The 26,784-nt window shown below is 40.7% G+C and overlaps 1 protein-coding gene and 1 long non-coding RNA gene across 22 annotated transcripts in view; both read left to right on the forward strand.

Moving 5' to 3' along the window:
• LOC147364365 (uncharacterized) overlaps window positions 1-2,634 on the forward strand; it is a 42,065-nt gene extending 39,431 nt beyond the window's left edge. Inside the window, exon 4 of the long non-coding RNA XR_015134417.1 lies at window positions 2,329-2,634. This is a non-coding gene — a long non-coding RNA (uncharacterized LOC147364365). The remainder of the gene's footprint in view (window positions 1-2,328) is intronic.
• A 454-nt stretch (window positions 2,635-3,088) lies between these two features.
• Window positions 3,089-23,390, forward strand: AFG2B (AAA ATPase AFG2B). Of its 21 annotated transcripts, none has more exons than XR_015134397.1 (8): window positions 3,089-4,197; window positions 8,467-8,652; window positions 13,307-13,465; window positions 18,020-18,229; window positions 19,093-19,317; window positions 20,595-20,825; window positions 21,467-21,592; window positions 23,113-23,390. XR_015134397.1 is itself a non-coding variant. In XM_086320705.1 (8 exons), the coding sequence occupies exons 1-8, from the start codon at window positions 3,103-3,105 to the stop codon at window positions 23,278-23,280; spliced, it is 2,304 nt and encodes a 767-aa protein (XP_086176831.1). In that variant the 5' UTR covers window positions 3,089-3,102; the 3' UTR covers window positions 23,281-23,390. The 21 variants fall into 21 exon arrangements, 2 of the variants coding, with proteins under 2 accessions (XP_086176831.1, XP_086176832.1); XR_015134399.1 differs by having other exon boundaries at window positions 20,599-20,825; XR_015134398.1 differs by having other exon boundaries at window positions 20,599-20,729.
• Window positions 23,391-26,784: the final 3,394 nt, after the last annotated feature.

Consider the following 26,784-nt stretch of genomic DNA (forward strand, 5'->3'; position numbering starts at 1 on the left):
ATGCACTGATCATAACAAACACCCTCTTCCAACAACACAAGAGAAGACTCTAAACATGGACATCACCAGATGGTCAACACCGAAATCAGATTGATTATATTCTTTGCAGCCAAAGATGGAGAAGCTCTATACAGTCAGCCAAAACAAGACCAGAAGCTGACTGTGGCTCAGACCATGAACTCATTGCCAAATTCAGACTTAAATTGAAGAAAGTAGGGAAAACCACTAGACCATTCAGGTATGACCTGAATCAAATCCCTTATGCTTATATAGTGGAAGTGAGAAATAGACTTAAGGGCCTAGATATGATAGATAGAGTGCTGATGAGCTATGGAATGAGGTTCGTGACATTGTACAGGAGACAGGGATCAAGACCATCCCCAGGGAAAAGAAATTCACAAAAGCAAAATGGCTGTCTGAGGAGGCCTTACAAATAGCTGTGAAAAGAAGAGAAGCGAAAAGCAAAGGAGAAAAGCAAAGATATAAACATCTGAATGCAGAGTTCCAAAGAATAGCAAGAAGAGATAAGAAAGCCTTCCTCAGCCATCAATGCAAAGAAACAGAGGAAAACAACAGAATGGGAAAGACTAGAGATCTCTCAAGAAAATCAGAGATACCAAAGGAACATTTCATGCAAAGATGGGCTCGATAAAGGACAGAAATGGTTTGGACCTAACAGATGCAGAAGATATTAAGAAGAGATGGCAAGAATACACAGAAAAACTGTACAAAAAAGATCTTCACGACCCAGATAATCACGATGGTGTGATCACTGACCTAGAGCCAGACATCCTGGAATGTGAAGTCAAGTGGGCCTTAGAAAGCATCACTACGAACAAAGCTAGTGGAGGTGATAGAATTCCAGTTAAGCTATTTCAAATCCTGAAAGATGATGCTGTGAAAGTGCTGCACTCAATATGCCAGCAAATTTGGAAAACTCAGCAGTGGCCACAGGGCTGGCAAAGGTCAGTTTTCATTCCAATCCCAAAGAAAGGCAATGCCAAAGAATGCTCAAACTACCACACAATTGCACTCATCTCACATGCTAGTAAAGTAATGCTCAAAATTCTCCAAGCCAGGCTTCAGCAATATGTGAACCGTGAACTTCCAGATGTTCAAGCTGGTTTTAGAAAAGGCAGAGGAACCAGAGATCAAATTGCTAACATCTGCTGGATCATGGAAAAAGCAAGAGAGTTCCAGAAAAACATCTATTTCTGCTTTATTGACTATGCCAAAGCCTTTGACTGTGTGGATCACAATAAACTGTGGAAAATTCTGAAAGAGATGGGACTACCAGACCACCTGACCTGCCTCTTGAGAAATTTGTATGCAGGTCAGGAAGCAACAGTTAGAACTGGACATGGAACAACAGACTGGTTCCAAATAGGAAAAGGAGTATGTCAAGTCTGTATATTGTCACCCTGTTTATTTAACCTATATGCAGAGTACATCATGAGAAACTCTGGGCTGGATGAAGCACAGGCTGTAATCAAGATTGCCGGGAGAAATATCAATAACCTCAGATATGCAGATGACACCACCCTTATGGCAGAAAGTGAAGAGGAACTAAAAAGCCTCTTGATGAAGGTGAAAGTGGAGAGTGAAAAAGTTGACTTAAAGCTCAACATTCAGAAAACAAAGATCATGGCATCCGGTCCCATCACTTCATGGGAAATAGATGGGGAAACAGTGGAAACAGTGTCAGACTTTGTTTTTCTGGGCTCCAAAATTACTGAAATTAAAAGACGCTTACTCCTTAGAAGGAAAGTTATGACCAACCTAGATAGCATATTCAAAAGCAGAGACATTACTTTGCCAACAAAGATTCGTCTAGTCAAGGCTATGGTTTTTATTGTGGTCATGTATGGATGTGAGAGTTGGACTGTGAAGAAGGCTGAGCGCCGAAGAATTGATGCTTTTGAACTGTGGTGTTGCAGAAGACTCTTGAGAGTCCCTTGGACTGCAAGGAGATCCAACCAGTCCATTCTGAAGGAGATCAGCCCTGGGATTTCTTTGGAAGGAATGATGCTAAAGCTGAAACTCCAGTACTTTGGCCACCTCATGCGAAGAGTTGACTCATTGGAAAAGACTCTGATGCTGAGAGGGATTGGGGGCAGGAGGAGAAGGGGACGACAGAGGATGAGATGGCTGGATGGCATCACTGACTCGATGCACGTGAGTCTGGGTGAACTCTGGGAGTTGGTGATGGACAGGGAGGCCTGGCGTGCTGCGATTCATGGGGTCGCAAAGAGTCGGACACGACTGAGTGATTGATCTGATCTGATCTTTCCTTTCCTCCTTTTCTTTTTGCTTCTCTTCTTTTCACAGGTATTTGTATGGTCTCCTCAGACAAAGCAAGAGTAAAGACAGAGACGATGAGAACAGCTGTGTGGATACCAAGAGGGAAGCGTTGTGGCAGGAATTGGGAGATTGGGATTGACATATATACACTATTCATGTTATGTATAAAATAGATAACTAATGAGACCGTGCTGTATCGGGAACTCTACTAAATGCTCTGTGGTGACCTAAGTGGGAAAGAAATCCAAAAAAGAGGATATATGATTCACTTTGCTGTACAGTAGAAACATTATAAAGCAACTGTACTCCAATAAAAATTTTAGAAATTACAAAGCTTTCTTGAGAAGTCTGAATTTACAGTCTTTGTTCTTCAAAGAGAATAGAAAGCACTAGGATTAAGAGAAAGAAGAAAACAGGGTTTAATTGGTGATTTCCCCATCTAAGGATCTCCTCTCAGTATAATTTCCTGGTTCCTTTTAGGTTGTTCCAACCTAGGAGCTGGAAACAGACAGCAGAGGTCAGTAAGTGACTATGGACTCTAGAAGTTCGTAATAGTGTCTGCAAAGCTATAAAAAGGGCCACAAGATTTTACCAAACCCAACACCGTGGCAAACTATCTTGACGGTCTCATCACTGTCTAACAGTCTAACTTCCTATTGGTCCTTTCCACCTATTAGGAGACTCACATCAGCGGCTTCCCTGGCGCATGCGCATCACCTGCTTCCGGCCACGGTGTGCAGGTCTTTCCGGCCCGGTGGAATTCCTACCCGATTTTCCTGGGTTTTGCGTCTTTCGTGAGAAATGGCTCCGGACTCGGGTTCCTTTCCGGAAGGACCTCCCTTAAAGCTGCTACCCGTAGATACTAGGGATCGGGGCACCCAGCGCTGTCGTCTGGGCCCTACCGCCCTCCGCGCTTTAGGCGCCCACCTGGGCTCGGCGGTGAAGATCTCGCTGCCTGACGGTGGCTCCTGCCTGTGCACCGCCTGGCCGCGGCGGGATGGAGCGGACGGCTTTGTGCAGCTGGACCCGCAGTGCACGAGCCCGGGGTCGGCAGTGGGGGCGCCGGGGTCTGGGGGGATTATTAACCTGAACCGACTCCGCTTAGTGCCCTGCCCGCCCCTTCGGAGCCTCGCGGTGTGGCCGGAGTTGAGGGAGCAAGCGGGCGCGTCTGGTGCCCCGAGTCCAGCCGCGGTGCTGGAGGCGGTGCAGGAGCTGCTGAGGAACCGTCCAGTCTCTCAGGGCCACGTGGTGGCCGCTCCTCCAGGCGCTCCGGGTCCAGTGGCCGCCCTGCACATCGTTAGCGGGGCGCCCAGCCCGAATCCTGCTGGGTTGGTCACCCCTCGCACCCACATCAGTCTGAGCGAGGTGCCTCCGTCGGAGGAGGAGCCGCAGCCCGAGGTGCCCCTGGGGGGCCTTTCGGAGGCGGCCGACTCGCTGCGGGAGCTCCTTCGCCTGCCGCTCCGCTACCCCCGCGCCTTGGCCTCGCTGGGGCTAGAAGTGCCACGCGGGGTGCTCTTGGCCGGCCCCCCGGGAGTGGGCAAGACCCAGCTAGTGCGGGCAGTGGCCCGGGAGACGGGCGCGGAGCTGCTGGCGGTGAGCGCCCCAGCGCTGCAGGGCGCCCGGCCCGGGGAGACGGAGGAAAATGTGCGGCGGATCTTCAAGCGCGCCCGGGATTTGGCCAGCCGCCGTCCCACCCTCCTCTTCCTGGACGAGGTGGACGCCCTGTGTCCCCGGCGGGGCGGCCCACACCAAGCCCCCGAGAGCCGCGTGGTGGCCCAGGTGTTGACGCTGCTGGACGGCATCGGTGAGGACCGCGAGGTGGTGGTTGTGGGATCCACCAACCGGCCGGATGCTCTAGACCCAGCGCTGCGCAGACCTGGGAGGTTCGACCGAGAGGTAAATAAAGGCTCAGCCAGTTAGCTCATTGCCCCTGAACCCGGCCTCATCTGGCCCTGGTTGGCTGCCCCGAGGCGTTTCCCACTTAGCTTTGGAAGTCAAGGAGACTGGAGTGGGGCTTTTATTTAGAGAACCCGTTCTCTGCTTTACAAATGATTTGCGAGCCAGGACCCTTTCCCTCCCAGAGTCAAATTGCTCTGAGAAGCCAGGGGGCCGTTTGGGATTATTGTGCAGGCCCTGAGAATGAATACTGTTATCAGTAGCGTTAGTTTTTAAGGACTACTACAAGCTATTAAACTCTTAGGATTTGGAATGAGAATCTAAAGTAGAAGGATAGCCTCAAGAAACAAATGTGTTGAAATAAGAAAGAAGGCAGGGAAGAACTAAAGCAAAGCAGACGTTAACTCTTCTATCTAGATTTATGCATTCCTTGTCTGAATGCCAGCATCCTGTACCACAGTTGCTCTCTTAGTTGCCAGGAAGATTGAATATTCAAAATATTCAAATATTCAAGTATTATTTTATAAACTTCAGGCCTAAATTGATTCTTGATTTCTGTTAGTTTGAATGGTGGTTGTGATGTTTGAACTTTGTGGTAGGATTATAAAGAGACAGCTGATAATTGCAGACTTTAGCATAATCTGTTTAGAACTTGAGTGGATTTCTTCTTCACACCATCTAATACCTGTCTGCTGAATAAGCTCCATAAGTGCAGGGACATAGACTTTCTGGTTTACTGGACCTAGAATGTGATAACCCACTCCAGTGTTCTTGCCTGGAGAATCCCAGGGACAGGAGAGCCTGGTAGGCTGCCGTCTATGGGGTCCCACAGAGTCGGACACGACTGAAGCGACTTAGCAGCAGCAGTAGCAGCAGAATGTGATAAGGTTCTCAAAAATAACAAAATAAAAACTTCCTGAAGTTGTTGCTGTTGTTCAGTCACTAAGTCATGTCTGACTCTGTGACTGCATGGACTGCAGCACACCAGGCTACCCTATCCTTCACTATCTTCTGGAATTTGCTTAAACTCATGTCAGTGATCGGAGAAGGCAATGGCACTCTACTCCAGTACTCTTGCCTGGAAAATCCCATGGACGGAGGAGCCTGGTAGGCTGCAGTCCACGAGGTAGCTAAGAGTAGGACACGACTGAGCGACTTCACTTTGACTTTTCACTTTCATGCATTGGAGAAGGTAATGGCAACCCACTCCGATGTTCTCGCCTGGAGAATCCCAGGGACAGGGGAGCCTGGTGGGCTGCCGTCTATGGGGTCGCACAGAGTTGGATACAACTGAAGCGACTTAGCAGCAGCAGCAGCATGTCAGTGATGCTAAGTAATCATCTCATCCTCTCTTACTCCCTTCTCTTTTTGCCTCTAGTCTTTCCCAGCAGCAGGTTCTTTTCTAATGAGTCAGCTCTTTTTATCAGGCGGCCAAATTATTGGGGCTTCAGCGTCAGCATCAGTCCTTCCAGTGAATATTCAGGGTTGATTTCATTTAGAATTGACTGGTTTGATCTCCTTGAAGTCCAGGGGACTGACTCTCAAGGGTCTTCTTCAGCATCACAGTTCGAAAGCATCATTTCTTAGGCACTCAGCCTTCTTTATATGGTCCAACTCTCACTTCTGTACATGACTACTGGAAAACCATCAGTTCAGTTCAGTTCAGTCGCTCAGCCGTGTCTGACTCTTTGTGACTCCATGAATTGCAGCACACCAGGCCTCCCTGTCCATCCCCAACTCCAGGGGTTCACTCAAACTCACGTCCATCGAGTCAGTGATGCCATCCAGCCATCTCATCCTCTGTCGTCCCCTTCTCCTCCTGCCCCCAGTCCCTCCCAGCATCAGAGTCTTTTCCAATGAGTCAACTCTTCGCATGAGGTGGCCGAAGTGTTGGAGTTTCAGCTTTAGCGTCATTCCTTCCAAAGAACACCCAGGGCTGATCTCCTTCAGAATGGACTGGTTGGATCTCCTTGCAGTCCAAGGGACTCTCAAGAGTCTTCTGCAACACCACAGTTCAAAAGCATCAATTCTTCGGCGCTCAGCCTTCTTCACAGTCCAACTCTCACATCCATACGTGACTACTGGAAAAACCATAGCCTTGACTAGATGGACCTTTGTTGGCAAAGTAATATCTCTGCTTTTGAATATGTTATCTAGGTTGGTCATAACTTTCCTTCCAAGGAGTAAGCGTCTTTCAGTTTCATGGCTGCAGTCACCATCTGCAGTGATTTTGGAGCCCAAAAAAGTAAAGTCTGACACTGTTTCCATTGTTTCCCCATCTATTCCCCATGAAGTGATGGGACCAGATGCCATGATCTTCATTTTCTGAATGTTGAGCTTTAAGCCAACTTTTTCACTCTCCTCTTTCACTTTCATCAAGAGGCTTTTTAGTTCCTCTTCACTTTCTGCCATAAAGGTGGTGCCATCTGCATATCTGAGGTTATTGATATTTCTCCCGGCAATCTGGATTCCAGCCTGTGCTTCTTCCAGCCCAGCGTTTCTCATGATGTACTCTGCATATAAGTTAAATAAGCAGGGGGACAATATACAGCCTTGACGTACTCCTTTTCCTATCTGGAACCAGTCTGTTGTTCCATGTCCAGTTCTAACTGTTGCTTCCTGACCTGCATATAGGTTTCTCAAGAGGCAGGTCAGGTGGTCTGGTATTCCCATCTCTTTCAGAATTTTCCACAGTTTATTGTGATCCACACAGTCAAAGGTTTTGGCGTAGTCAATAAAGCAGAAATAGATGTTTTTCTGGAACTCTCTTGCTTTTTCCATGATCCAGCGGATGTTGGCAATTTGATCTCTGGTTCCTCTGCCTTTTCTAAAACCAGCTTGAACATCAGGAAGTTCACGGTTCACATATTGCTGATGCCTGGCTTGGAGAATTTTGAGCATTACTTTACTAGCATGTGAGATGAGTGCAATTGTGTGGTAGTTTGAGCATTCTTTGGCATTGCCTTTCTTTGGGATTGGAATGAAAACTGACCTTTTCCAGTCCTGTGGCCACTGCTGAGTTTCCCAAATTTGCTGGCATATTGAGTGCAGCACTTTCATAGCATCATCTTTCAGGATTTGAAATAGCTCAACTGGAATGCCATCACCTCCACTAGCTTTGTTCGTAGTGATGCTTTCTAAGGCCCACTTGACTTCACATTCCAGGATGTCTGGCTCTAGGTAAGTGATCATACCATCGTGATTATCTGGGTCATGAAGATCTTTTTTGTACAGTTCTTCTGTGTATTCTTGCCACCTCTTCTTAATATCTTCTGCGTCTGTTAGGTCCATGCCATTTCTGTCCTTTATCAAGCCCATCTTTGCATGAAATGTTCCCTTGGTATCTCTAATTTTCTTGAAGAGATCTCTAGTCTTTCTCATTCTGTTGTTTTCCTCTATTTCTTTGCATTGATCACTGAGGAAGGCTTTCTTATCTCTCCTTGATATTCTTTGGAACTCTGCATTCAGATGCTTATATCTTTCCTTTTCTCCTTTGCTTTTCGCTTCTCTTCTTTTCACAGCTATTTGTAAGGCCTCCCCAGACAGCCATTTTGCTTTTTTGCATTTCTTTTCCATGGGGATGGTCTTGATCCCTGTCTCCTGTACAGTGTCACAAACCTCAGTCCATAGTTCTTCAGGCACTATGTCTAGTGCCTGTCAGATCTAGTCCCTTGAATCTATTTCTCACTTCCACTGTATAAGCATAAGGGATTTGATTTAGGTCATGCCTGAATGGTCTAGTGGTTTTCCCTACTTTCTTCAATTTAAGTCTGAATTTGGCAATAAGGAGTTCATGATCTGAGCCACAGTCAGCTCCCAGTCTTGTTTTTGCTGACTGTATATAGCTTTGACTATATGGACCTTTGTTGGCAAAGTGATATCTCTGCTTTCTCATTTGCCATTTAGATTTTTGTCATAGCTTTCTTTCCAAGGAGCAAGCGTCCTTTAATTTTGTGGCTGCATTCACTGTCCACAGTGATTTTGGAGCCCAAGAAAATAAAATCTGTCACCGTTTCCACTTTTTCCCCTTCTTTCTGCCATGAAGTGATGGGGCTGGATGCCATAATCTTAGTTTTTTGAATGTTGAGTTTCAAGCCAGCTTTTTCACTCTTGAAAATAAGGATTTTCTCATATTCAGAATCTAAGATACATACTTAAGAGTACCTAGTAATAGTTCCATATTTGTTCGCTAAATTATTATACATATTTGTGAGGATAAAAAAAATATTTTTAAGCTGTAAATGTTTTCTTTTCTTGCTTTGCACATAGGTTGTCATTGGAACTCCCACTCTTAGACAAAGAAAGGCAATTCTACAAGTGATTACTTCAAAGATGCCTATCTCTGGTCAAGTTGATTTGAACCTCCTCGCAGAAATGACAGTTGGCTATGTTGGCGCAGACCTGACTGCACTCTGTAGGGAGGCTGCCATGCAGGCTCTGCTTCATAGTGAGAAGGTAAGAAATATTGGTTTATGACTTACGTTAACCCTTTTATTAATGTAACAAGTTAATTTGGGGACTTAAAAAAGTGGTAAGTACCTTTTCTTGAAACTTTTGACACCTTGGACATCTGTTTCTTATATGTATTTTTACATCTGAATTCCATATATAAATAGTGTATGACTGAAAGTGGGGACAGAGAGCTGACTTCTCTAGGTCGGCCGAGGGCATGTTCCCGTTCTCCCATACTAACTCTTTAGTGTTAAAGCCCAGTGCAATAAGGAAAAAGACACTGTGACCCCAGAAGAATCAAACATGTGTCTTTAAAATTTTCGTTTTATTTTGAATCTACTTCAGACTTAGAGAAAAGTTGCAAAAATAGGACAAAGAATTTTTGCATTTTCTTCGCCCAGATTCTTCAAATGTAACATTTTACCCCCTTTGCTTTATCATACTCTCTTCATGTGTATGAATGTTTATGTATATATATTTATACTCTCAAATGCAGCCAAAATGCCCACATAGCTTTGAAAAGTTGAGTGTTTATTTCCTAAAATCAGACTAACCAATAGTACAAACAATAATCAAGATGAAGAAATTAATACCAACTTTTACTTAATCTATATAGACCTTATCCAAACCTTACCATTTGTCCCATTAATTTCCTTTGTAGCAAAAATTTTAAAAGAAAAAAAAATATTTTTTGATCCAGGATTACACATTGCATTTATTAGTTGTCATGGTTTCTTAATCTTTAATCTAGAAACTTCTTCAGTCTTTCTTTTATGACTTTAATTATTTTTAAGAGTACAGTTCAGTTGTTCTGTAGGATATTCCTCAGTGTAGGTTTGACTGATATTTTCTCATGATTTGATTCAGGTTTTGCATTTTTGGCAGAAATATTCCAGAAATGATAGTGTGTTCTTCTCATTGTGTCTGTTAGGTAGAAATGATATATCTTTGTCCTGTTACTGATTTGATATCTTAGATAAGGTGGTTATCTCTGAGATTCCCTATTGTTAAGATACTGTTTTTCCCTTTGTTATCAATATGCATCTTGTAGGGAAAAGAACCTTTTCTTACTCTGGAGAAGATTAAGTGCCTGGAATTTTACTTAAATTCATCTTTGACATTTAAATCCTTAATTCATGAGTGCCTTTTGAAAAAATAGTTGGGATATTAACTTAAATATAGTAGTTTTCAACACTATAGATTGGAAAATCTGTTCACTTTGTATGTAATAAGTCATCCTGAGTCCCTAAACTCCTCCAGAAAAAATTAATTTCATTGTGCTAGGGGTTCTGTTGTAACACTTAAAATTGTCCTTTGATCTTACTCCTAATTTTGAGGTTTTTTTGTTTTTTTTTAAACCATAAAAGGATGATTTATCCTAGATTTTGAAAACATTTTTACCTAATTAATTTATATCCTTCCTTATCTTCTTTTCCTTTATTTTTACTCTTACACTGAAGGTAGGGAAGGAATTACATGAACTTTAAGTCCTCATCTTTGGGGTTTAGAACCAGAAGTGCTTAAAGATTTAATGACAAGGCCCATGTGTGAAGATGTGAGAATATATGCCTCTTGAAGGGAGGACAAGAGTACAGGATGTGGAAACAGAGGTTTACATTTAGAATTCCCTCTGCTTTGAAGTTCCAGGTTTGACCTAAAGCACCTTGGCTTAGGTGGTCCAGCCAGCTGCAGTTGTCCTAGGGTGGAGCCCACTGCTACTTCAGGAGGGCCTGCCCAGCCATAGTTAGCACAGGTGATGGCTGAGTTCATAAACAACCAGGGGAAGTGGAAAAAAGAAAGGCAAAAAGGAAGAATGGACGGAGGCATCTGGGCAGGTACTGGTTCCATCTATTTCTTTCTCCATCTCCAGGCAGCTGAGGGGCTGTTGCTGCCTCTATTACAGGGTAGATGAGGACACATTAGAGTTTGTTCAGCTTTTTGTCAAGTATGTCTATTAAAGCATTGGAAGTACAGTTTAACACATAAACATATACACATGGAAGGGAAAGGATTTTATCTGCCTGAAAGGGTTATGAAAATCAAGTGAGTAATATATACACACTAATGATCTGGAAGTGTAAATGGGATTTTCAAATGTTAGTTGGTGTTCACCTAAAGTGTGTTAGTATTCATTTACCCAATATCTGATACTGTTAGCTAGTAAAAAAAAAAAAGATGCTATTTTAAAAAATTATTTAATAACATTATTTGTGAGAAATTAAACAAGATAAAAATTGTCTGAAAGCTCATCTCCCAGAGATTATAATTATTAGCATTTTTAGGAACACTGTTAAGAATAGCTCTGTATATACATATTCAGTTATTTAATCTTACATAAATGGGATAAAATAGTTTGTTATTGAAAATGGAAATTTTGGGACAACTAAATATTCAGAATTTGATGTAAGGTTAAATACTTAAATATAATACAGATATTACAAATAGAAATATGAATTTTTAATAGCCAAAAAGAAGATAATTTACTGATTTGAGCATTTTAGAATGGCAAAACAATACTATTTTTAAAAAAGATGACAAGTTCAAAAGCAAAACAAACTACTATAAACAAAGGCAAGGACACGAGACAGACTGGGAAAAATACTGCCAGCCCCTGACAAAACACCAATTTCCTTGGTATAGAAAGAAGTCTTACAAAGCAATAAGACCAATCTAAGAGAAAATGTGTAGTAAAATATGAACTGATGAACTGGTAGTTGACGGTGAAAGGATTACAAATGACTAATAAACATGAAAAATCCTCAACTTTCTTTAAAGATTAGTCTTTTTTGATTCTTTCTCTTTTAAAAACTTATTTTGAAATAATTAAAACTTCAGGGAAAAAATTTTAAAAATTAAACAAAACTTCAAGGAGAGTTGAAGGTAGAGAACTCCTGCTAATTCCTTTATCCAAACTGACAAGTTTTTAACATTTTGCCATATTAGCTTTATCCTCCTTTGTTTTCTCTCATCTCTTTGTCTCTCTGTATATATACAGTTGATTTTTGAGCAACATGGGTTTGAACTGCTCTAGTTCACTTATACGTAGATATTTTTTGATAGTAAATCCTGCAAGTAGTGCACGGTCCAGGACTGGCTGAACCCACGAATGTGGGGAACAACAGATTTGTTGGGCTTCCTCTACTTAAATGCAGATTAACCTCCATGATGTTCAAGGGTCAACTGTATACATATACACATTCTTTTTTTTTTCCTGAATCATTTGAAAATGGGTTGCATGCATCTTAACCTGTTGTCTCTTAATATTTTAGTGTCCATTTCCTATGAACGAGTATGTATAATCTCATTATATTCAGGAAATTTAACAGTGATCAAAATGTTGTCAGATCTACAGTCCCTATTCTGATTTTGCTGGCTGTTTCATTTTGTAGCACCCTTTTCCTTCAGTGTAGAATTTAGTCCAGGATAATATATTATGTCTAGTTTTTGGTTTTCTTTAATTTTGAACGTTTCCATAGCACTTTCTTGGTGTGTGTGCGACATTTTGACATTGACATTTTTAAAGATTTAAAGTCAGTGATGTTATAGAGCATCTCTCAGTTTGGGTGTATCTGTTTCCTCCTAGTTACGTTCAGGTTATGCAAGCCCAATAGGAACACTGCATTAAATGTTAGTGTGTCCTCCTTAGGATGTCATTTGTGGAGACATAGTGTGACCACCTACTCCTCACTGGGGGTGCCTCTCCTGGGTGACTGGTGCGATCAACTAGTCAAGCGTTGGTCCAGTTTATCTGCTTTGGAGTTGTTATTTTTCCCCTTGCAACTAATAAGAAATCTGTGAGGAGACCCTCTAAGACAATGCAGCCATCCTGTTCCCCGTCAGACTTTCTCTCCCCTAGATTGGCATCCACTGATGATTCTTGCCTCAAATAGCCATTACTGTAATGGTTGCAAAATTTATTTTCTAATTCCATTATTCCTTTTACCTCACTCTTGATTGAAGAAACTTAATTAACGAAATAGTAAACACCATGTCCTCTGTCACAATGGCAGACATTTAAGGTCTGGTCATGTCCAGTGTTAGAGAGGTGTGGGGAAAACAGCTTCATATTATTGATACAGCTTGGAGCACATTTTAATAGTAGCTATGAAAATTGTAAGTGTGCATACTCTTAAGCACAGTAATTCTATTTTGAGGAAAGTCTTATATAAAATACTTGAACATGTGTACAAAGACATTCAGTTGCAGCTTTGTGTTTAGTACCAAAAGACTGGAAAACCTCTCTTCAACAGAAGGGTGTCATTAAAATACTCATGCAATATTATGCAGTTGTCAGAAAGAATGAGGTATTATTGTATTCTTGGACATGAAAAGATTCCTGAGAGATGAAAAAGTACAAATTAATGTGTACGGTATGGTCCCATTTGTGTCTCTCTTTGAAAGGATATACATATGTCATAAACATACTGGAAGAATATACAGGAGACTGTTGACTTTCTCTGGGGATGAATATTGGTGGGAGTTGGGGAGACATTTAGTTTTTTCATACCATGTATTATAAATTTCTTTATAGTGACAAAAAAATAGATGTATAAATTCAAATGAGGATCACAATAAAAAAGTAATCATGTTTGTGTGCCACAAAAAAGGCCCGCCTGATTTTTGGTTTGATTTTGCTTTTTGGGGTGGATTACTTCAGAACCAGGACAATCCGACGATTGATGAAACAGACTTCCTTGAAGCTTTTAAAAAGATCCGACCCTCATCATTTCGAAGTGTCATTGGAGTGACAGACATCAAACCTGTTGGCTGGGAGCAAATTGGTGGCCTTGAAGATGTAAAACTGAAATTAAAGCAGGTGAGATAGAGACTCTGCTTAAGCCAGTAGAGTAGGACGGTCTAAGTGTAATGCATTTGTGCTGTAAACAAGTGGCACTGAAACATGGCTGCCTTCACTGATGTGAACCTAACATCCGGGTCTAATGATCGCTTTTCCATCCTTGTTTAACTGGACTCTGCAGACATCAAATGCCATTTTTCATACTTTCTTTCTTCACCTTTTTGTTTAGTTTTTGCTCTAAAGAGTTTCTAATTTAGATGAAGGATCAGTAAACTCTTTCTGTGGAGGACCAGAGAGTAAATAATTTAGGTTTTATGATCTCTGTTGCAGTCATTCGACTCTGCTATCATAGCACAAAAGCAGTCATATGTAATGAGTATTTGTGTTCTGATGAGATTTTATTTATAGACACTGAAGTCATAATTTTCACACCACAGAATAGTCTTTTTTTTTTTTTTTTTAACATTTAAACATGTAAAACTGATTCTTAGATCATAGACTGTATAAGTACAAATTCTTCATTCATAGGCCTGAATTTACCCCGAGACTGGTAAAAACACAAATTTATAATTAACAGTCACTTTGGCCTGAGTAGTTACTTGATACTGATTCTCACAGTGGCTGTGGAGGGTCACAGCTCACCTGATTTTCTTACCTGCACTGCAGTTCCGGAAATTAATTTTTCCAATTCCCCTTTGGGTGATCCTGCCATAAGAAAGTAGGTTTCTCAAATTGAGCACACACAAGACTAATTTCTAAGTATCCATTATTATTTATTTATCTTAACTAGGAGCTGTATCTACAGTGAACCCTGGAATCCTTGTATCCATGGATAGGCACATTTTGTTGTTGTTGCTAAGTCACTAAGTCATGTCTGACTCTTTGTGACCCCACAGATTGAAGCACACCAGGCTCCTGTGTCCTCCACCATCCCCTAGAGTTTGTTCAAATTCATGTCCATTGAGTCGATATTCCTCTCTAACCACCTCATCCTCTGTTACCCCCTTCTCCTCCTGCCCGCCCTCTTTCCCAGCATCAGGGTCTTCTAGTGAGTTGGTTGTTTGCATCAGGTGGCCAAAGTCTTGGAGCTTTGGCTTCAGCAACAGTCCTTCCAGTGAATATTCAGGGTTGATTTCCTTTAGGATTGACTGGTTTGATCTTCTTCCAGTCCAAGGGACTCTGAAGAGTCTTCTCCAGCACCACAATTTGAAAGCACCCGTTTTTTGACACTCAGCTTTCTTTATGGTCCAACTCTCAAATCTGTACACAACTGTTGGGAAAAACCACGGCTTTGACTATACAGACATTTGTCGGCTGAGAGATATCTCTGCTTTTTAATAGATATCTAGGTTTGTCTTAGCTTTCCTTTCCAGGAGCAAGCGTCTTTTAAGTCATGGCCACAGTCATTGTCCACAGTGATTTTGGAAGCCCAAGAAAACAAAATCTGCCACTGTTTCCACCTTTTCCCTTCCTCTTTGCCATGAAGTGATAGGGCCAGATGCCATGATCTTAGTTTTTTGAATGTTGAGTTCTAAACCAGCTTTTTCACTCTCCTCTTTCACCCTCGTCAAGAGGCTCTTTAGTTCCTCTTCACTTTCTGCCTTTAGAGTGGTATCATCTGCATATCTGAGATTGTTGATATTTCTCCCAGTAATCTTTATACATTTTTATATGTGTGTATGTATATATATATGTGTGTGTGTGTGTGTGTATATATATGTATGTATGTATGTATGTATGTATGTATTTGACTGTGTTGGGTCTTAGTTGCATCATACAGGACCTTCCATCTTCATTGTGGCATGTGGGATCTAGTTCCCTGATCATGGATTGAACCTAGGGCCCCTGCCTCGGGAGTGTGGAGTCTTAACCACTGAACGTCAGGGATATCCCTCTCCCAGTGGTCTCGATTCCATCTTGGGTTTCATCCAGCCCGGCATTTCACATGATGTACTCTGCATAGAAGTTAAATAAACACAGTGACAATATATAGTCTTGTACATCTTTCCCAATTTTGAACCAGTTTTTTCATGTCCAGTTATAACTGTTGCTTCTTGACCTGCATACAGATTTCTCAGGAGGCAGGTTAGGTGGTCTGATATTCCCATCTCTTTCAGAATTTTCCACAGTTTGTTGTGATCCACACAATCAACGGCTTTAGCATAGTCAATGAAGCAGAAGTAAATGTTCTTCTGGAATTCCTTTGGTTTCTCCATGATCCAACAACTGTTAGCAATTTAATCTCTGATTTCTTCTGCCTCTTTGAAATCAAGTTTGTACATTTAGTTTTCAGTTCACTTCAGCCAGCTGAAGTCTAGGATTTTGAGCATAACCTTGTAAGTATGTGAAATGATACAATTGTATGATAATTTGAATGTTCTTTGGCATTACCCTTCTTTGGGATTGGAATGAAAATTGACCTTTTCCAGTCTTGTGGCCACTGCTGAGTCTTCCAAATTTGCTGACATATTGAGTGCAGCATTTTAACAGCATCATCTTTTAGGGCTTGAAATAGCTCAGCTGGAATTCCGTCACTACCACTAGCTTTGTTCATAGTAATGCTTCGTAAGGCCCACTTGACTTCATACTCCAGGATGTCCAGCTCTAGATGAATGACCACACCATCCTGGTTATCTGGCTCATTAAGACTTTTTTGTACAGTTCTTCTGTGTATTCTTGCCACCTCTTCATCTCTTCTGCTTCTGTTAGGTCCTTAACCATTTCTATCCCTTATCGTGCACATCCTTACATGAAATGTTCGCTTGATATCTCTTATTTTCTTAAAGCACATTTAAATATGCTCTAATTTTTTTATATGCTCTCATTTAATCTTCACAAAATAGCCATACTTTCCTGTGAGACACACCGTCTTCCTTTAGCTCTGAGATGTTAGGCTTTCCTACCTTTTTGAGCACTCCTCTCCCTTACTTTAAATGTTAATTCTCCAAGCTCCCAAGAGTCCTCTTTTTGCATTTTCTAAGTGAGTCCTTCATCTCTCATCTCCTGAAGCGTGTCCCAGGCTTCAGCTGTCTCCTGAAAGCAGCTAACTCAGAAATCTTTATATCCAGTGCAGATAGTTCTTTGATCATCAAAACTACTTAACTCCCTGCCTACTAAATAACTTCCAGGGATCTCGGATTCAGCATGGCATGTCCAGAGTTCAGCTTACCAATTCCATCTCTACAGCTGGATTCCCTCTCGCAGTGAAGACAGCCAGTTGCCCCATCCCCTAAGTCAGAGACCTGTCTTCTAAATGGATGTCATGTTGCATGTCATGTACCTTTCCCTCTGGACTTCCCCCCTGCATATAGTGCACTTACACTGTATGTTTCAAGTCCATCCCAACCACATGATCTCTGCTGCCTGTGACACATCCAGCCTTATTATTTTTGTAGTCTGAGTCATTGCACTCATTGACCACTGCTAAGTAGTTTCCTTCCCTCTGGTTTCATTTCCTTCTAGTTCATTCTCCGTACTGCTTCCTCATTGTTGACTAAAACTATGAAGGCCCAGTGTGATCTGACTCCTACTTCCATTTCAGCTCCATCACTCCTTGCCTCCCACGTCCTCCACTCTGTTCTGCTTACCACTGGGAGATGAACTGGATGGTTTGATGTGTCTCTGTATATATTTGTTCCTTGTCCACGGAATGCCCTACTCTGGCCTGGTTGGTAGTTTTTAAGCCTGTCTCCCCAATTACAATAGGAGTTTCTAGTACGGGGATCTTGTCTGTCTTTTTTTGTAGAGGCAATGTATCAGTAGTTAAGAACTCATGCTCTTGACCTACACTGTCTGGGATTAGTCTTAGTTCTGCTACCTCACTCATAATAAGGTAATAAGGCCTGGGCAAGTTACTTCACTTTTTAAGCCTGAGTTTCTGCATCTCTGAAATTATGATGATAACAAAACCATCTACCTCAGAGGTATTGAGGATTTGTTTATAATTCAGCTAACATTTAATGAGTGCCTACTTTGTGAAGGTGTCATTCTAGGTGATGGGGATTTAGAGGTGAACTTTGCCTACATTCCGGCAAGAGCAGAATGACAAACTCAACATGGGAATACAGTAATTTCAGATAGCAAATGAGTTAGTGCTCCAAAAATAAAAAATGGATAGTAGCATAGAGTTCCTAGGAAGAGGAAGGTCTGTTTTAACTACAGTGGTTAGGGAAGACCTGTCCAAGGAAATGACTGTAGAGTGGAGATCTGAGTGATGCAGAATAGCATATAAAGATCGCAAAGGAGTGTTCAAGCAGAGAGACTAGCAAGTAAAGGCCCTGAGATGGGAACAAACTGTGGGGGGTTATGTTAGGCCTTGTAAGCAGTGATAGTTAGGAATTTGGATTTGAATATTGTAATTCTGACAAGAAGTCATTGAAAGATTTTAAGCAGGAAGTGATGTGACCTCACTTATGTCATAAGCTCACTGGCTGCTGTGTGGAGATTGGACCCTATATCCAGCTCATAGCAGGTAGCTGAAGATTGTTGAATGAATGTATTGAATTTTTTTTTTCACATTTTACTAAAACAACTGTCTCCTTTTGTGTCCTGTCTCTTTTTGTGTTCTTTTAGAGCATTGAATGGCCTCTGAAATTCCCTCGGGAATTTGTTAGGATGGGCCTGACACAACCAAAGGGAGTTCTCCTATATGGGCCCCCTGGGTGCGCCAAAACCACGCTGGTGAGGGCCCTGGCCACCAGCTGTTGTTGCTCTTTCGTTTCAGTGAGCGGAGCTGATCTCTTCTCGCCTTTTGTTGGAGATTCAGAGAAAATCTTGTCTCAGGTTGGTTGGTTTATTTTCCCTCATGTAGTTAAGTTTACTTTTGAATTTTTGTTTCATGCCTTAAGGATAAACCTTATTTTTTAAATGTAACTGGCTATATTTCCTGTTAAGAATGTTATACCTGTTTGTGTATAGAAAACTTAGAAAATTTAGAAAAGTATAAATAGGAAATCCTCCATAGTCTCTCTACTTACTGTTAACATTTCGGTGAATTTTCTTTGTCGTTTTGTTTCCTTAGGCAGGGGAGTGAGTGGATATTATATATGTATATCCACTCATTATAGATATATGTATATATACTTATCCACTCATTATATTTATGTACTATCCACTCATCTTTTATATATATATATATATCCGGGCTTCCTTCATAGCTCAGTTGGTAAAGAATCTACCTGCAATGCAGGAGACCTGGGTTCAGTTCCTGGGTCGGGTAGATCCCCCTGGAGAAGGAAATGGCAACCCACTCCAGTATTCTTGCTTGGAGAATCCCATGGACAAAGGAGCCTGGCAGGCTACAGTCCATGGGGTCACAAGAGTCGGACACGACTGAGTGACTAAACCACCAAACCACCATATATATATCCATTCACATATATATACATATACATACATATATATCTTTATTGTGATTTAGCTTAGTGTTACCACTTTTAAAATTCAGTAATATTAAATGTTTTTTGAAAATAAGATTTTTAACCCCTGTATAATACTGTTCTTTATTTGTTCATTCCCCAGTTCTTAGACATTTAGAATCTTTCTTTTTATATTTTAAAAATTATAAATAGTAATGCAGAAAGCATTCATTCATATGAATAAGGCATGATGTATAGCCTTTTAATATTTCCACTTTTGAACAAAAGGTATTTCGACAAGCAAGAGCAAATACACCAGCAATTGTGTTTTTGGATGAGATTGATTCAATCTTGGGCTCTCGATCAATCAGCAGAACAGAATGTAATGTTCAAGATCGTGTTCTTTCTGTTCTCCTAAATGAATTAGATGGTGTTGGATTGAAGACTATAGAGAGAAGAGGAAGTAAATCAGATCAACATGGTAAATGCAAGCAGCTGGAAAAAAATGAAGAGGTATTTATTAGCCAGGATACACCAAAATCCAGGCCAACAATAAACAGACTGCATCTATACTGTCTTTTCCTATGCTGGATTCATCTCATACATTTATATAATTTCAGTTTGACTATTAGGATTTTTACAGAGCTGGTAAAATTGTGATTTAGCTGGGAAGATGAGGCAAATTTTATAATAAAGTATCTTAGATATGTGTGAATGTGAATTTTTTCCTAAGATTAGAAATGTAACTGCATATTGCTAGTGGAGAGGGGAGTTTCTTATTTCTGTATCCTCATAAAGTAGTGTTTTATGTGAAATGAAACAAAACAGACTATTATTTCCAATAATCAGTAATTAAAAACTTCCAGTTTTGTTGAGGTTTCCTTGGTTCTAATGCAGTTAAAGTGACCTTTGGAAATCCTTTTCCTTCCAAAGCTTTTGTTTCTTCTTGGTGTTTCTTATTTCCCATTTCTTAAATTGTTCCATAGAAAGAGAGTCTTATAGCTCCTTAGGAAGATATGCCACTAGAATTTGAAGGGACCCATGAGGTGTTCTAATCAGTTCTCATAAAGCAGGAATTCCTTCTATAGCCTCTGACAGGTGTTTACCCAGTCTGCTAAAATACTTGCAGATACAGGGAACTCATTGCTTTGAGAGATCACATTACTGGAAAACTGATCTGAAAATTAAGTTCAACAATTCTGAAAGCTTAGCATGTGTTAGGCCTTGCTGTAGCAGCTCTTAGATATATTTTTTTAAAATCTTCATCCTGGATTTATATACACGCAACTTATATTAGTTGTCATATTTTTGCCTCTGTAAAGAAAAAAACAAAAAAAGAGGTAAAATAAATCTCCCTCCTCAAGAACATGAGAGCCAAGACTTTTCATAGGTATACTATGTGCTAGTCAGATGCTTCTGTCTTTTCAAGTCATGCATTTAAGTTGTAATCACTCGCTGGGGCTCAGATGCATTCAGGTCAGCAGATAGATGTTCTCTGCTGTGGTGTAGAGCTTTTTTTCATCAGTTCTCACAGTGAGAGATGCCCCACTGGGGTTGATCACTCCCTTCACCGTGTGCATGTTGTATAGCTCTTTGATTAATAATTTGTTTCTAGGGTGCCTTGATATTGAGAAGGTGGTCTGGATAGGAAATGTAAGCATTCTAGTCTGAAGAGAACAGTATTCTCCTATTTAAAAACAAACAGACCTGCTGATTTGTAATTAAAAAAAAAATACATTTACTAATTAACAACTTATTGATGTTACTTTGTGTTGTATATATTCCCTCAGCTAGAGTTTCAAGAAATTTTCAATAGCAATGTCATCGTTGTTGCAGCAACAAATAGACCTGATGTGTTAGATGATGCCTTGTTACGGCCTGGAAGACTAGATAAGATTATTTATATTCCTCCTCCAGATGAAAAGGTAATCACTGTGCACATTTACTCTGTGTGAGCATTCCTAATAACACATCAGTGTCTGAGCTCTAAGAAGACGGCAGAGTTGAGTTCCTGACTGGATGTAAGTGTACATGGTGTGTGTCCTATATTGGATTCTGTGTTTTTCTTATCTAATGGCTCATCATAAATTATCATTTTCATCTGCTTTTGCTGGATACTCTGGCCCTGTTTTCAGAGAAACATAAGCCTAAAAAATGGTAGTAATTTCAGCTTTGTGGAAGACTCAAAATACTGAGTTTATGGAGTCCCCTCAAAATTATTTTGCAGCTAGAATGGAAGAATCCTAAAGCGTTAAAGAGTTTTGGTGATTATCTGGGTGAGCATCCTTATTTTACAGTGGAGAAATCTGAGCTTACAGAGATTATATAATGTATATATATACAGCCAAAGGATCAGTAAACCCTTTGTCCTTCTCATCCAGAGCCACTGGCAGTGAGTGGTGAAAGACACAGAAAATGCATTTTTTATTTATCAGATTTTGAAGGGATGAAAACATTTTTTTAATCTATTTTACTTTTTAAAAATATTAAAATTTATCTTGATGTCACATTTACTTTCTTACCTCTTGAGAAAAAGTGATTCTTATTTTTTAATTCTTAAATATATATACTTTCTCTGTAATATAGAAAATTCTATATGTTTTAATATAACATTATGTCAAACATTAAGCTTCTAAACATATTATGTTTTATTTTGTTCCAGGGAAGGCTTTCTATTCTGAAAGTCTGTACAAAAAACACGCCAATGGGGCCTGATGTTTCCTTAGAAAAGGTAGCAGCAGAAACCTGTTTTTTCTCTGGAGCTGATCTTGGAAACCTCTGCAAAGAAGTAAGTTAATGAATTAGTGAAGAAAATGTACACATTTCTGCATTTATTCAGATCTTCATTCACTTGGTTTATTCAGCTCTTCATTCACTTGGCAGTATTTACTGAAAGGGAGGCACCATGGGAGGTGAAACAAGCCGCTCTGGTTCCTTGCCTTCTCTTCAGGGCTTACAGGTTGATGCGGCAGGGGGTGGTGCCGAGAGGTGATACTGAATTTAAAAATGTAGTGAGTCAGGGAAGTTTAGGGTGCTAGGAAGAATACAATTCAAACTTGAAAATAAGAGAAGGCTTTCTGAGAGAAGGTGTGTGTACATTGCAAGTGGAAGGATGATTAGGGAGTTAGCCAGTCTGTGGGAGAGAAGGGGAGTGTTTGAGGCACAGGGAATAAAACGTGCAGATGATCGGAGGTGAGGGGATGACATTACTGAAGGGGTGGCCAGTGGCTGGCTCACACAGGTCCCTGGTAAGGCACTCTAAGGCATTTAAACTTTATCTTGAGGGCAGAAAAAAGGTCAGCCACTGTAGGTTTTTCCTTAGCAAAAACTTGTGAAAATGAGAGGATACTGCCCACTGAATTAACATACAGTGAACACACTTGTATAACTACCACTTGGGTCAAGGAAGAATGTCATCAGCATGCTAGAAGCTTTCCGTGGGCCTTCCTGCTGCTGCTGCTGCTAAGTTGCTTCAGTTGTGTCTGACTCTGTGCGACCCCATAGACGGCAGCCCACCAAGCTTCCCCGTCCCTCTATTACAAAAGAACCACTGTCCTGATTTCTAGCACTGGGGAGATGACTTTTGCTGCTTTTGCACTTTATATTAATGGAACCATATGGTATGCTTTTCTGTCTGCTTCTTTAACTCAAGATTATGTCTGTGAAGTTCTTTCTTGCTTTTGTGTGTAACAGTGAAAGTGTTAATTGTTCAGTCATGTCCAACTCTTTACGATCCCATAGACTGTAGCCCGCCAGACTCCTCTGTCCATGGAATTCTCTAGGCAAGAATACTGGAGTGGGTTATTCTTTTCTCCAGGGGATTTTCCTGACCCAGGGAGTGAACCCTGGTCTCCTGCACTGCAGGCAGATTTTTTATCGTTTGAGCCACCAAGGAAGCCTGTGTATAACAGTGGTTTGTTCATTTTCTGTTTCTTTATGATCAGTGCTGTGTCCTGTTTAAAAACTCCTACTCTGAGATCAGGAATACAGTCACTCATCTTTTTTTTTTTTTTATTGGAGTATAGTTGATCTCATCTATACTCCAATATAGTGGTTCTGCACTCTGCTCCACCCCCCTGACACCCCCCCGCCCCCGCATTTAAGGCTAGAATGTAATGTAGAAGGAAAGATGGTCCACTGAGAAGACTTAATCACTTTAACTTTTTAGCTTAATGTTTTTATTGCCACGAATATTGAAATTCTGTGAAGTGAGACTGAGATTTTTATGTTCAGATTTTAAAGTATTACTGTATATCATAAAATAACAGTGAAGCATATTTATTATTTCCTATTGTTTGTCTTTTATAGGCCGCCTTGCTGGCTTTGCAAGAAAATGGACTGGAAGTGACCACAGTGAAACAAGAGCACTTTCTAGAATCACTTAAGACTGTAAAACCGTCCTTAAGTCATAAGGATTTGACTTTATATAAAAACTTATTTCAGAAAAAAGAATTTTCTATCTTAGAAGATATTTAAAAATTATTTTACATACCTGCTCAAGGCTTAATTGAAATGTGAATATGCACTGTAATTTGCAACTTACTTTGTGTGTATTATTTCCTATAAATAAAAAAACTTGTGCCTGATAGGCTAAGATTTCATACAGAAAAGTTAAAAGAATAAGGCACTCATATACTTTTAACTCAGATTCACCACTTTTTTTTTTTGGCTGTGCCGGGTCTTAGTTGTGGCGTGTGGAATCTAGTTCCCTGACCAGGAATTGAACCTGGGGAGCTCGGATTCTTAACCACTGGGCCACTGGAAGTTCCTCCAGATTCATCAGTTTTTACCATTTTGCCACACTTGTCTCCTCTCTCTCCCTCTTTCTCCTCCCCTCCACAGTATTTTTTATGAACTATTTAGAAGTAGATTTTACACATCACACATCTTTATCCTTTTAATACTCCACTGTACATCTCGTATAAATGAGGTTATTTTCTTATATGACTACAATGCAGTTATCTCATTCAAGAAATTTAACATCGATAACATTTTAATCTACTGATTAATGAATGTCATCCGTTGTTCCAGTAGTGATTGTTTTTCCATTAGAAGATGTAGTCTAGGATCACACATTCCACTTAGTTGTTGTGTCTCTTTAGGCTCTCTGCCTCTTAATCTGAAATAGCCCCTCAGCCTTCTGAGCACCCTTGACACTTTCGGAGAGTACAGACTACTGTGTGGAACCGTCAGTACTGCTGTGTGTCTGTCTGCCGGGCGTCACGGTGGATTCGTGTCGTGCAGCAGTATACCTGCTGTCACGTCCTCAGATCACAGCTGGAGGCACGTGACATCTGCACATTATTGGTGATGTCAGTTTTGATCACTTGTTTCTGATATCGTCCCCATCTCCACAGTACAGCTGTTAGTTTTCCTTTTGTAATTCTGAGTATTTTTTAAGGAGCTAGATTATATGTAAGCTTTTATTTTCCTTTATTAAAAAGGTAATAATGCTAGAGAATACAGATAAACGTGAAGAAGACACTTGGGTATTTAACTTTCTAGTCCCTTATACACATACAGATGTGTAAGGGACTTTTTAAAACCAAAAGGCATGGTACTATGTAGCTCTTGTTTTTTTCTCACCTGACAATATCTGCTAAGTATCTTACTGCGTCTTCACCCACAAGGTGTCATACAGAGAAGAGTGTGAGTGAAGGAGCCAGACATGGCATGGAGAGGGCAGCTGGGAGCAGGGACCTCAGACAAATCATGCAGCGAATTAAGCACCAGATGAACTTCAAAAGAAGTGTATGTACAGTCAGAGCATGGTGCATGAACTATACAAAGTCATAAATGTGAAGCAGTTGTTGGAAAAGTTTCCTATTTCTGACTGGAGCCAGGATTATTACTAAGCAATTAAGGAGCAATTACTTTTGATTATTACTATAATTACAATTGATTATTACTAAGCAATTGAGCAATTAAGAAAAAGGCCTATCTTATTTATAGGTATAAAATGTAATTCATGGAGGAGGAAATGGCAACCCACTCTAGTATTCTTGCCTGGAGAATCCCATGGACAGATGAGCCTGTAGGGCTACAGTCCAGTGGCGGGTGGGGGCAGTCACAAAAGAGTCAGAAACGACTTAGCAACTAAACACCACACACTCAATCCAGTTATTGGGAAACATTTAAGTATCTTTGGAATAACTTGAGTACATGAATTGACTTTCTTAACCATAAATTTTATAAAATTTAAATACAAGAATATCAAACCAGTCCTAAAGGAAATCAACACTGAATATTCATTGGGAGGACTGATGCTGAAGCTCCAATACTTTGGCCACCTGATGCAAAGAGCTGACTCATTGGAAGAGGTCCTGATGCTGGAAAAGATTGAAGGCAGGAGGAGAAGGGGGCGACAGAGGATGAGATGGTTGGATGGCATCACTGACTCAATGGACATGAGTTTGAGCAAACTGGGAGATAGGGAGGACAGGGAAGGACAGGGACAGGGAAGCCTGGCGTGCTGCAGTCCATGGGGTCGCAAAGAGTCGGACATGACTTAACAACTGAACAACAAAATGAAGGTCAAAGGTTTCTGATGAAAATTTAACATCCAAATCAAAATGCTCCATAAGTAAAAATGTACACTAGAATTCAGACTCAGCATGAAAAAAACTGTTAAGTGATTTATTAATTTGTCATTGATTACATGTTGATGTCATTGTTTTGCTATATTAGGATAGATAAAGTAGATTACTTAAAAAATTATAATTATTCTAACAAAGTGACATGCTTTAGAGTAGTAGGGAAAATACCTAGAAACTTTATTAGAATTCTAATTATTTTCGTTCATGTTGTGTCAGTTGTTGATTTTATAGGACAAGGCAGCTATTAGGCCTTTGCCATCTCTAGGTCTAAGGCACTCTAGCCTGAACCCCTTACCTCTTCTAGCTGCGGGCCCTTTTTGTTTTTTCCTAGAGGAAGTTTCCAGTGGTCAGCCTAGAAATTTGGTACACACACTTTGGTTAGAAGCTTGAGTTTTGCTTTGAAATTGTCTTTTTATAACTTCTCAAGAGAATTTCTGGAAGCTTCAAAATTCTTGAAGACAAAATCCATGTTTCTTCTCTCACTGATGTAAATGATGAAGTCAGATTAAGGTGTTCTTTGACTCAGTTTCAGTGTGATTGAAGGTTTGCTCTGGGAAACTTCCAAAAGCTGTGTTCTTAATTGGTGAGAAAACACTTATGCTTCTAAGTACCTGGGAAGTGTGAACAGTTTAGTTCAGTCACTCAGTCGTGTCTGACTCTTTGCAACCCCATGGACTTCAGCAGGCCAGGCTTCCCTGTCCAAGGTCAAATCCTGGAATTTACTCAAACTCATGTCCATTGAGTCGGTGATACCATCCAACCATCTCATCCTCTATCATCCCTTTCTCCTGCCTTCAATCTTTCCCAGCATCAGGGTCTTTTCTAATGAACCAGTTCTTTGCATCAGTTGGCCAAAGTATTGGAGTTTCAGCTTCAGCATCAGTCCTTCCAATGAATATTCAGGACTGATTTCCTTTAGGATGGACTGGTTGGATCTCCTTGCAGTCCAAGGGACTCTCAAGAGTCTTCTCCAACACCACAGTTCAAAAGCATCAATTCTTCGGCAGCTTTCTTTATATTCCAACTCTCATATCCATACATGACTCTTGCAAAAACCATAGCCTTGACTAGACGGACCTTTGTTGGCAAAGTAATGTCTAGATAGCATATTCAAAAGCAGAGACATTACTTTGCCAGCAAAGGTCCATCTAGCCAAGGCTATGGTTTTTCCTGTGGTCACGTATGGATGTGAGAGTTGGACTGTAAAGAAGGCTGAGCACCGAAGAATTGATGCTTTTGAACTGTGGTGTTGCAGAAGACTCTTGAGAGTCCCTTGGACTGCAAGAAGATCCAACCAGTCCATTCTGAAGGAGATCATCCCTGGGATTTCTTTGGAAGGAATGATGCTAAAGCTGAAACTCCAGTACTTTGGCCACCTCATGCG

This window comes from Bos grunniens, chromosome 10, assembly GCF_055505025.1.
Source record: "Bos grunniens cultivar Pamir isolate PY7600 chromosome 10, Bosgru_T2T1.0, whole genome shotgun sequence".
NCBI lineage: Eukaryota > Metazoa > Chordata > Mammalia > Artiodactyla > Bovidae > Bos > Bos grunniens.

Excerpts from the sequence above, each read along its gene's own strand:
- AFG2B (XM_086320705.1), top strand. The coding sequence starts at position 3,103 with ATGGCTCCGGACTCGGGTTCCTTTCCGGAAGGACCTCCCTTAAAGCTG. Across the intron at positions 18,230-19,092 it reads CAGAGAAAATCTTGTCTCAG|GTATTTCGACAAGCAAGAGC; the intron begins GTTGGTTGGTTT and ends TTTGAACAAAAG. Across the intron at positions 20,730-21,466 it reads TTCCTCCTCCAGATGAAAAG|GGAAGGCTTTCTATTCTGAA; the intron begins GTAATCACTGTG and ends ATTTTGTTCCAG.